Raw genomic sequence first — 12,240 nt, forward strand, 5'->3', positions numbered from 1 at the left:
GAGATGAACAATCGTATTTATCCTCCAACTCCTAAAAATTACTTTTTTATATCACACCATTTTGTGTTATGTTTAAAAACTTTAAAAAGTAGATTTATTGTTTAGTCTCTGCTCAATGACACAGTGTTTTTGTGTCCCGGAGAGCTAAACTATGTGAACAACCTTTTTTATGTATTCCCTGCAGTCAGAAGCGGTTGTCTGCTAGGATAGCATATCTATAACAGTTCTCAGTTGGAGGATACCTGACTTTATGCCATCCCTCCTTCTGGTTTTTACCAGATTTATCTCTATTATGCCAGTATAATCAGCTTAGGAGAGTTTTTTTTTACAGTTTTAGGATGAGGATTATTTGAGGATTCATTAGCCTCCCCATAACTGTTACATGTGTTTAATTCCCTCCATGTAACAGATGTCTCTCTGACCGGAATTCAGCCTGCTGGTTGCTCATACGGGATGGTCAGAGACACGCCCACTGTCTGGAGGAGTGTACAAAGTGACATCACTAGCTGCTGCCTGGAGGTGGTTTTCTGGTCTGAGAAGCAGCTCTGACTACTGAAATAAGGCAGCGCTGATTACGTCAGCCTAGACTGTATTCCAACCTGAGTAATACGGACGTTTTGTGTCCATTTTACTGCATCGCAAAACTGAGAGTGAATGACTACTATGTTATAGATAGGTGCAATTCACATTGGTCAGTCTGCAATGGATCCATTGGCTTCCTCCTTTACCTCTATAATGAATTGTATCATCCTGCTTCACAGCTTATTGCTTTACTGATGGCTGACACAGTACAACACTCTATTGCTACTGGATAAACATAAATATGGAGAGATAATTAGAATGTACATTTTGTGACTCTCCCCCACAGAGCCGGGACAAGGTCCTCCAGCACCCAAGGCTGAGACACCAATGTGCGCCCCTTCATCCCTCCCACCCCAGCAGTCACACACTGATTGCTATTACACTAAGAGGCCCCTCCATCCCTCCCACCCCAGCCGTCACACACTGATTGCTTTTACACTAAGAGGTCCCTCCCCCATCCCTCCCACCCCAGCCATCACACACTGATTGCTATTACACTAAGAGGCCCCTCCCCCATTCCTCCTACCACAGCCGTCACACATTGATTGCTATAACACTAAGAGGCCCCTCCCTATCCCTCCCACCCCAGCCGTCACACACTGATTGCTATTACACTAAGAGGCCCCTCCATCCCTCCCACCCCAGCCATCACACACTGATTGCTATTACACTAAGAGGCCACTCCCTCCATCCCTCCCACCCCAGCCGTCACACACTGATTGCTATTACACTAAGAGGCTCCTCCCCCATCCCTCCCGCCCCAGCCGTCACACACTGATTGCTATTACACTAAGAGGCCCCTCCATCCCTCCCGCCCCAGCCGTCACGCACTGATTGCTATTACACTAAGAGGCCCCTCCTCCATCCCTCCCACCCCAGCCGTCACACACTGATTGCTATTACACTAAGAGGCCCCTCCTCCATCCCTCCCACCCCAGCCGTCACACACTGATTGCTATTACACTAAGAGGCCCCTCCCCCATCCCTCCTACCACAGCCGTCACACACTGATTGCTATTACACTAAGAGGCCCCTCCTCCATCCCTCCCACCCCAGCCGTCACACACTGATTGCTATTACACTAAGAGGCCCCTCCTCCATCCCTCCCACCCCAGCCGTCACACACTGATTGCTATTACACAAAGAGGCCCCTCCTCCATCCCTCCCACCCGAGCCGTCACACACTGATTGCTATTACACTAAGAGGCCCCTCCCCCATCCCTCCTACCACAGCCGTCACACACTGATTGCTATTACACTAAGAGGCCCCTCCTCCATCCCTCCCACCCCAGCCGTCACACACTGATTGCTATTACACTAAGAGGCCCCTCCCCCATCCCTCCCACCCCAGCCATCACACACTGATTGCTATTACACTAAGAGGCCCCTCCTCCATCCCTCCCACCCCAGCCGTCACACACTGATTGCTATTACACTAAGAGGCCCCTCCCCCATCCCTCCTACCACAGCCGTCGCACACTGATTGCTATTACACTAAGAGGCCCATCCTCCATCCCTCCCACCCCAGCCGTCACACACTGATTGCCATTACACTAAGAGGCCCCTCCTCCATCCCTCCCACCCCAGCCGTCACACACTGATTGCTATTACACTAAGAGGCCCCTCCCCCATCCCTCCTACCACAGCCGTCACACACTGAGTGATTGCTATTACACTAAGAGGCCCCTCCTCCATCCCACCCCAGCTGTCACACACTGATTGCTATTACACTAAGAGACTCCTCCTCCATCCCTCCCACCCCAGCCTTCACACACTGATTGCTATTACACTAAGAGGCCCCTCCTCCATCCCTCCCACCCCAGCCGGCACACACTGATTGCTATTACACTAAGAGGCCCCTCCCCCATCCCTCCCACCCCAGCCATCACACACTGATTGCTATTACACTAAGAGGCCCCTCCCTCCCCATCCCTCCCACCCCAGCTGTCACACACTGATTGCTATTACACTAAGAGGCCCCTCCCCATCCCTCCACCCCAGCCATCACACACTGATTGCTATTACACTAAGAGGCCCCTCCTCCATCCCTCCCACCGCAGCCGTCACACACTGATTGCTATTACACTAAGAGGCCCCTCCCCCATCCCTCCTACCACAGCCGTCACACACTGATTGCTATTACACTAAGAGGCCCCTCCTCCATCCCTCCCACCCCAGCTGTCACACACTGATTGCTATTACACTAAGAGGCCCCTCCCCATCCCTCCTACCACAGCTGTCACACACTGATTGCTATTACACTAAGAGGCCCCTCCTCCATACCTCCCACCCCAGCCGTCACACACTGATTGCTATTACACTAAGAGGCCCCTCCCCATCCCTCCCACCCCAGCCGTCACACACTGATTGCTATTACACTAAGAGGCCCCTCCCCATCCCTCCCACCCGAGCCGTCACACACTGATTGCTATTACACTAAGAGGCCCCTCCCCATCCCTCCCACCCGAGGCGTCACACACTGATTGCTATTAGACTATGAGGCACCCCCAGGGCCCCCAACACCTTAGTCTCTAGTTATCTGGCTTGCAGTCACTGCCACGTATCCCCGTTTCTTTTTTCTCTCTTCTTCAAACACTATAGGGGAATGATAGCTGAGTGAGCTGTGCTCCCCCTCCTACACTGCGCCCTGAGGCTGGAGCCTCTCTCACCTCTGCCTCGGCCAGGCCTTGTGTGCGCCCCTCCTACACTGCGCCCGAGGCTGGAACTTCTCTCACCTCTGCCTCGGCCTGGCCTTGTGTGTGCCCCTCCTACACTGTTCCCTGAGGCTGGAGCCTCTCCCGCCTCTGCCTCAGCCCTGCGCTCCCTCCTACACTGCGCCCTGAGGCTGGAGCCTCTCTCGCCTCTGCCTCGGCCCGGCGCCCCCTCCTACACAGCGCCCTGAGGCTGGAGCCTCCCTCACCTCTGCCTTGGCCTGGCCTTGTGTGTGCCCCTCCTACACTGCACCCTGAGGCTGGAGCCTCCCTCGCCTTGGCCCAGCCCTGTTCCCCCATTTCTATCATAAGTACTTCTACCGACCTGTTATTTGTTCTAAATAAAATGAGTCAGTGAACTCTGGCCCCTCCGAAGTCACTCTTCCATCATCTGTAATCAGGAACAGAGGAGCCAATACAGGATAAAATACGTTAAAAACTGATTAAAAGGATGAGATAGTGGTGAACTAGATCAGGTCTGAGGACAAGCCAAGACACAGGCACTTGGCTTGTCCTTAGACCTGATCTAGTTTTTATGCTCCTACTATTTGCCTGATGAAGCAGGTTTGATCCTGCAAAACGCGTTACACTTTTGGAGCATTCAAATAAATTATTGTTGTTCAAGTCTAAAGATTTTGTGTGTACTGAATGAGAAGGTAAGTCCACACCACCTCCTCCTTTTAATCAGTTTTTAACATATTTTATTGTATTTTATCCTATTATTGGCGCCTCTGTTCCTGATTTCATTCTATTATCTAGTCCACCCTTGGTAGAGAGGTGCAACTCCTTTCCTGTCTACGGAGAACGACTTTTGAACCTGAGTGGGGTCAGGTTAATTTGCCCCACTTGCCTGTACAGTGGTTGCCTTTGTGGTAACCCATGCTTGTGAGTATATACACCAATTTAATTATATTGTACCTCATCTTAACATATTACACTATTGGGCTCTCGTTTTGCTTTTTGTGACTTCCATCATCTGTAATCTTCCATCTTTGTTCCGTGCAGGTGGGAGGTGTCGGAGGCGGGGCTCTGCGCAGCGATCTGCGGTTCAGGGACGGCGAAGCAGAAGGTCTCCTGCGTCCAGTCTCAGTCCGGCTTGGACGCCATCGTGGAAGACGATAAGTGTGAGAAGCAGGAGAAGCCTCCAGAATACGTCCCGTGTGTGGTCAGCGTGTGCCCCCTCGGCTGGGACAAAGTGAGTGCGCTGCGCTATAAAACCGCAGCGCCGGATAATCACTAAACATTTCCACAGTTGCTGGGAAATGGCTTATAGCATTTTCTGTCGCAGTGGCGTAGCTAAGGAGCTGTGGGCCCCGGTGCAAGTTTTACATTGGACCCCCCAAGCACGCTATACATAACAATTGATACGGCGCACCAAAACCTGCCAAAGGCAACTACAGTGTCAGAGGTGGAAAAAGGGGATAGGGAACAGTGTGTTGATGAATAATGATTTGGTAATCAAAGTATCTATAGAAGTGATTACTCCATGGGCTCGATTTAATAAGAAAAATAGCATGCCTTATCTGAGTTAACACGCCTTATCAGAGATAACACGCCTTATCAAAGTTATCATGCCTTATCAGAGTAGCATAGCGAGCGCTACGAACTTATGCCTGCTAATTGGCAACTCCACTCATCCTGCCCTGAGCCCCTGCAGGTTCGTAGCACTCGCTGTGCTACTCTGATAAGGCATGTTAACTTTGATAAGGCATGCTATTTGTCTTAGTGAATGAAGCCCCTTATCTGTCTGATCTCATGATCTATCCCTCTATACACTATTCAACTATCACTCCATTGTTTTCAGTTGATGTTATGTGTGACAATCCAGCCCCGCGATCCCTTCTAAAAGACATTAAAAGACCCGTTGCTGGATCGTCAGAAGGTAGTAATGTGACAGAGCGTGCTAATCCCGTCTAATCTGCTCCCGTTAGCATTCGGGCAATAGTCGCACCCGATAGTAGGACGTACGGTGACCAGACTGACGCTAAAGATTGGTCGCAATGCTGTTGACAATATGTAATGTGACAATCACTCACCAATCCCGTATTACTAGGCCACTGTTGCCATGCAGGTCTCATGCACTAGACACTTCTGGAGGTAGATTCACTGTGTGCGTAGTAAATGGTTAAGATTGGTTGGAGGTGCCCATACATGTACAATCCCGATTGTATGTACAATTGGTAAACTAAAAATATTGATTTCATGCTGGAAATCGGGTAATTTCACTGTCACCACTCTCTCGTGTTAGGGGAGGAAAGAGACTCCCGCTAGCTATTCCTAGAAAAAAAGGAAACGGTTATTTACAACCTAACTAGCAAAATGACACTTTATAAGAAAATAATAAATCAATGCGGTAGTATGATTCCTCAGAGGGCAGATTCTTTGTAGCAGCAATCAGATGACCAGAACCGGCACAAGACTGAATGATAAAATCGTTAGTTTTATTCTAAAACTACATACACATACAGCATACTTTAGCCCACAGATAAATATACCTGTCCAGCAGAACAGATCGGTTTGATAGAAAGAGAGTAGAGATGAAAGAGAATGTCTTAATGTACAGTTAAAATACCGTTATTAGTAGTCCATGCGGGAATCGCAAGTCTTTGGAGAAAGTCCAAGATGGCCGATTGCCATGTCTTTGTGAGAAATAATCCAAGGAATTTTGCCGGTGTCCAGCAGTGTCCAGCTGATGTTAACTCAACATCAGATTTTAGCAAATTGGACTTTGGACTACGATCCAAATTTTGATCAATATCACAATTGATATTATGATCATTTATTTTATGACAGACTAAAAACCAACATTACAGATCTATCTTTTGATTGACTTTAACCCTTTTTATCGATCATCATATTGATTGAAAACAAATTTGAGCGATAATTGAATAGTTTATGGCCAGTTTATTTCACAACTTTTAAGGTGACCATACAAGATTCATTATTCCTTTTTTTTTTTTTTTTTTGATCATAGAAATCTGATCATTTTTTTCTGCTTCAGCATGCTATGTGTGTGAGTTGGCTTTTGACATCCTACCATTCCCTGAGCAAGCTTATTTTTCTCTTGGATATATAACAATGGTACATGCTAGGCTGGCTTCAGCATGTAGCATTGTAGTGTGTTGTGTTGGTGGTATGATGGTTAGGATAGCAGCCAGGGGCGTCTCTAGCCATTTTGTGACTCCAGGCGAGAAATCCTGTGGTGCGCACCCCCCCCCCCCCCCCCGTGTTTGCCCCCCAGCCCCATACCCCCCACCCCTGTGGTGAACCCCACCCCCCAAGACCCCCGAAAATCATAATACAGCTGCGTTTCACCAGAAATTACACTTATTGCGGCATGGGTTCACCACAAAATAGTTGTAATGCAGCAGAGCGTTTCACCATAAAATATACTTATTGCGGCATACACACACACACACACACACACAATATACACATGCACACAGTACACACAACACACACACTATACACAGTACACACACACACACACACAATATACACATGCACACAGTACACACAACACACACACTATACACAGTACACACACACACACACACACACACACTATACACAGTACACACACACACACACACACACACACACACTATACACAGTACACACACACACACACACACACACACAGTACACACACACACAGTACACACACACACACACACACACTATACACAGTACACACACACACACACACATACACACACTACACACAGTACACACACACAGTACACACACACTACACACACACACACACACACACACACTATACACACACAGCACACAGTACACACACACTATACACACACAGCACACAGTACACACACACAGTACACACACACACACACACACACACACACACACACACACACACACACACACTATACACACACAGCACACAGTATATACACACTATATACACACACACACACACACACACACACACACACACACACACACTATACACACACACTATGCTGCTACCAGGGGAGGACTGGGACCTTTTGGCCTGTGGGGAAACATAGACTTGAGGCCCATTATCATGGCAGCCTCAGCCCAAATTGTCAAGTCGCATTTGCAAATTGCTAGCGATTGCTATTGCGATTTTGTCGTGCACTAGCCCAGAGAGAGGAGGAGTGGAGTGAGACTGAGAATTATTATTATTGATTTATAAAGCGCCAACATATTCCGTGGCGCTGTACAAAGTAAGAAACAAACATAGGGTACATAATACAGACAATGGTGTACACTAATATACAAGATACATAATTAGTGACAAAATACAAAAAAATGATACAGCATACAGAATACAAAATACAGAAGTGGTAATGACAGTGATAAAAATAACATGATGAATAAAATGTATAATGATTTCCAAGACACAAAAGGGGGAGAGAGCCCTGCCCTTGCAAGCTTACAGTCTAAAGGAGAATAGCAGGAGATGGAGCAGAGAGCTAATCTGTATTGCAGTCCCAAATTACACAGAGACTAGTTGCCGGTAATAGGATTCCTGTCACTGCCAGTCTCTCATACAAGTCAAAAAGGAGTCCTCCTGGAGTCTAGGGACTGTCAAAACTTTTCAACCTGTTTAACACCATATCTGCACATGCAGTCATTATAACAATGGGGAGAGACCAGACAAATGTTTGCCCACGGACCCTCCAGGCAAGTTCTGCATCATGCTGTGTATATTTACCAGCTTGCCTGTCCTCTAATTGCACTTTTATCAGCTAGCCTAGTATTTCACATCACTGTACAACAACAAACTGAATACACCAGACCATCCCTAAATCACTGAATAAAAGGCAGCCTGGGGGGCAGTCCATGCCTGACTGCTAATCCTGCTACCCTCAGTCTCTACATCCACTCAGTTACTAGTAGCAGAGAGAGAGGAACTGAATGAATCAGTGAATCAGAGTGAAGAGTCAGGACTCAGAAGCTGATGCTGTACTCCGAGCCTTCTCTCACTGACTCAGTACTGTGGTTCTTTGAATCATTGAGCTGAAGGAACTGAATTAATCAGTCAGTGAATCCAGTTATGAGTCCAGTCAGGCGCTGCTGTTAGCTGCTGCTGTGTAAACTGAAACCTAAGTGGGCTGAGAGGCATTTATTCTCTCAACTCTCAGCAGTGCTCCTGGCTCCTCCTGCCGCTCCAGGCAGGAATTTATAGCTGCCTGGTGGTGAGACGGCTCTGATAGCAGCCTACAGAGCGGTAGGCCTGGGTTCAGTTCCTGGCCAATGTATGTGAGTTGGAGTTTGACATCCTACAAATCCCTAAGCAAGCTCATTTTTCTCCTGGATATATCATAATGGTGCATGTTAGGCTGGCTTCAGCATGTAGTGTTGGTGGTGGTATAGCGGTGAGGAGAGCTGCCTACCAAGCACTAGACATGGGTTCGATTCCCGGCCAATGTATGTAAGCTGGCTTTTGAAATCTTACAATTTCCTGGAAGACAAGACCCTCCCGGAGGAGGAGGAGGAGGAGGAGGAGGAGGAGGGAAGGAGAGAGAGAGAGAGAGAAAAAAGATTACACTTCCTGATGTTGTAAAGCAGTGTAGGCCTGCAATTCAACATTCAATGAGATTTCTGACCTTAAAACAGTGGTTTTTATCAAATCTAGGATTTTTATTGAGACTTTTGACGTGTATCCCACTGAACCATGTTTCCGTCCAGGTGTTAGACCCCTTGAAACATCTTTTCCATCACTTTTGTGGCCACCATAATTTTTTTTAAATTTCCAAGTTCGCCTCTCCATTGAAGTTTATTGCGGTTCACAAAAGTTCGCGGTAGGTTCGCGAATCGGGTTCGCGAACCTAAAATCTGAGGTTCGGCCCATCTCTAGTGAAGTCTAAGGTGCCAGGACATCTGTACCTATAGGCTCCTGTGAGGTAAATCCGGGCCTGGTCACTAGTGATTTATAAAACATCTTAAAGGGAACCAGAGACGAAGCACCCTTGTGTATTTTACCATATATATCAGTAAGAACATTAGAGAAAACACTTACCATACTCTCTGTTTCATCCTCACTGCTAAAAGTGTCTGTTATCAGCAGTGATAAGAATCCCGGACTGAGCATTCAGTCTGGCTTTGCAGGGAATTATTATACCTGAGTCATTATAGCAGAGCCACAAGGGGGCAGGCTTGGGCTTGAAAAGACACCGGAGAAGACAGACTCAGCTATAATCTTTCCGTAGCAAAGCTAGACTGAGTGCTCAGTCGGGGATTTTTATCAGAGGTGATAACAGTCAGATTACACAGAGAACCATGAAACAAAGAGCAGATTAGGTGTTTACTGTCATGTTCCCACTGATTTATAAGGTAAAATACAAGAGGGTGCTTCATCTCTGGTTCTCTTTAAGCACTCAAGAAGCAAGAAAAAAAAGTATCAAAAATAATGTAAGAAAAGTTAAGTCAGTCAGAAACAACTGGGATTTATTTGTTTATCTAATTCTTTTTACTTTTAGATGAGAGACAAGTAAGGAGAGATACAGGGGCGTCTCTAGCCATTTTGTCACTCCAGGCGAGAAATCCTGTGGCACCCCCCCCCCCCTCCCCGTGATTGCCCCCAGTCCCATACCCCGCACCCCTCATGGTGAACACCACTCCTGTGGTGAACCCCACCCCCAAGACCCCCGAAAATCATAATGCAGCAGCGTTTCACCAGAAAATGTACTTATTGCGGCATGGGTTCACCAGAAAATAGTTGTTATGCAGCAGAGCGTTTCACCATAAAATATACTTATTGCGGCATGCACTCACACACACCACACACAGTACACACACACACACTATACACACACACACACAGTGTACACACACACACACACACACAGTACACACACTGCACACAACATACACACTATACACAGTACACACACACACACACACACACACACACTAGACATGCACAGCACAGTACACACACTATACACACACACACACACACACACACACAGTACACACACTGCACACAACATACACACACAGTACACACACTGCACACAACATACACACTATACACAGTACACACACACACACACACACACACACACACACACACTTTAGACACGCACAGCACAGTACACACACACACACACACACACACACACACACACACACACACACACACAGTACACACACTGCACACAACATACACACACACACACACACACACACACAGAGAGCACACTATACACAGCACACAGTAGACATACACTATACACATACAGAGATAGGAGGAGTGGAGTGAGACTGAGAATAGCCTGAGATGGAGCAGTTTATCTGTATTGCAGTCCCACATTACACAGAGACTAGTTGCTGGTAATAGGACTGCTGTCCCTGCCAATCTCTTACACAAGTCAGCAAGCAGCCCTCCTGGAGTCTAGGGACTGTCAAAACTTTTCAACCTGTTTAAGACCTTATCTGCACATGCAGTCATTATAACAATGGAGAGAGACCAGACAGATTTTTTTCCCACTGACCCTCCAGAGTTCTACATCATGCTGTGTATATTTACCAGCTAGCCTGCCCTCTAATTGCACTTTTATCAGCTAGCCTAGTGTTTTACATTGCCTTACATCAACAAACCTGAATACAGCAGACACAGGACCAACCCTAAATCATTGAATGAAAGGCGGCCTGGGGGGAAGTCAATGCCTGGCTGCTACACAGTCTCTACATCCACGCAGTTAGCAGTAGCAGAGAGAGAGGGACTGAATTCTCAGGAGTCGGACTCAGGAGCTGATGATGCTGTACTCCTCGGATCCCTGACTAGGATGAGTGCCTTCTCTCACTGACTCATTCATTACTGTGGTTCTTTGAATCATTGAGCTGAAGTCCAGTCAGCCCCGCTGCTGCTGTGTAAACTGACACCTGAGTCAGCTGAGAGGCATTTCTTCTCTCACTACTCAGTGCAGAAGCGCCCTTGCCTCTTCCTGTCGCCTTAGGCGAAAATTTATAGCTGCCTAATGGCTCGGACGCCTCTGGAGAGATAATATGGGACATATGCAATTCACTGTTTCGCCTGAGTTTTCTCCTAGTAGATAAATTTGAATCTTCAATTTAAAATAACTTTTTAGCATTTTGTAATGGAAAAAGTATCAAAAGTCTGGTGAAAAGGTATTATCAAAGTTATTTGGAGTATTTGTTTGCTTGCTGCTGGTTTAAGATGCATTTTATTGACAAGTTTAAAAATCTCACCTGGGAGAGAACTGAGGAGAAAAATTGAATTGCATATGGGGCATTGTTTGGGTTAAGAATCAGCCCTGTCTAGGTGTAGCTACAAAATGCAAGTTCTATATTTTTAAAGTCACAATCATTTTTGGGGTGCCTCTGATGAGAGAAAATTTATGATATTTTTTTCACGTCAATTTTTTTGAAAATAATGAAATATTTGACTTCACCACCAAAAATCATTATATAATACTTTGGGAGGATTTTTTGGCAAGTTTTTCTGCTGTTTTCGCAGCTTTTTTCTGTTAAAAGGCGTAATTCGCTGTCGCATTTATATTTCATTGACCATATTGTGAAAAATACATTGAAAATGAAAATAGAATTTTCAATGTGAAAATCTAACAACATTTTCACCTTATTTGCTAAAAGCAACAGTTGCGATTCATCGACAGAATCATTCAAAAACATTTTTTAGGTTACTGGAATGCTTGGTTGCAGTTTCACCTTTCTATTACTATGTGTTATGAAGACATTTTGGTTTAAATTGGTACTTTATCCATTTATTCCAGATACCTTCAGTAAGAGGAGATGCACCTCTCATAAGCAGCACCCCCTTAGGGAACAAAACAGAAGTGTTTGTGTGGAGCCCACAGGAGGGTCCATGTTCTGTTACTTGTGGCACAGGTGAGAATTTGTCCTGATATTAATACTATCTTCTGAGGATCACACCCTGTAAGGCTATAAAATGTCCATCTCACTCAGG

At 46.3% G+C, this 12,240-nt stretch overlaps 1 protein-coding gene across 4 annotated transcripts in view; it reads left to right on the top strand.

Annotated features, from left to right (window-relative positions):
• ADAMTS13 (ADAM metallopeptidase with thrombospondin type 1 motif 13) overlaps window positions 1-12,240 on the top strand; it is a 115,139-nt gene that overhangs the window by 59,784 nt on the left and 43,115 nt on the right. For all 4 annotated transcript variants that reach the window (XR_011023252.1, XR_011023251.1, XM_068249215.1 and 1 more), the window contains exons 20-21: window positions 4,299-4,488; window positions 12,047-12,161. Coding sequence is in view for 2 of the 4 variants with exons in the window: in XM_068249215.1 (XP_068105316.1) it covers window positions 4,299-4,488; window positions 12,047-12,161 (305 nt within the window). In the remaining 2 variants the exon portion in view is untranslated. The remainder of the gene's footprint in view (window positions 1-4,298; window positions 4,489-12,046; window positions 12,162-12,240) is intronic.

This window comes from Hyperolius riggenbachi, chromosome 8 (genome assembly GCF_040937935.1).
Source record: "Hyperolius riggenbachi isolate aHypRig1 chromosome 8, aHypRig1.pri, whole genome shotgun sequence".
Taxonomy (NCBI): Eukaryota; Metazoa; Chordata; class Amphibia; order Anura; family Hyperoliidae; genus Hyperolius; species Hyperolius riggenbachi.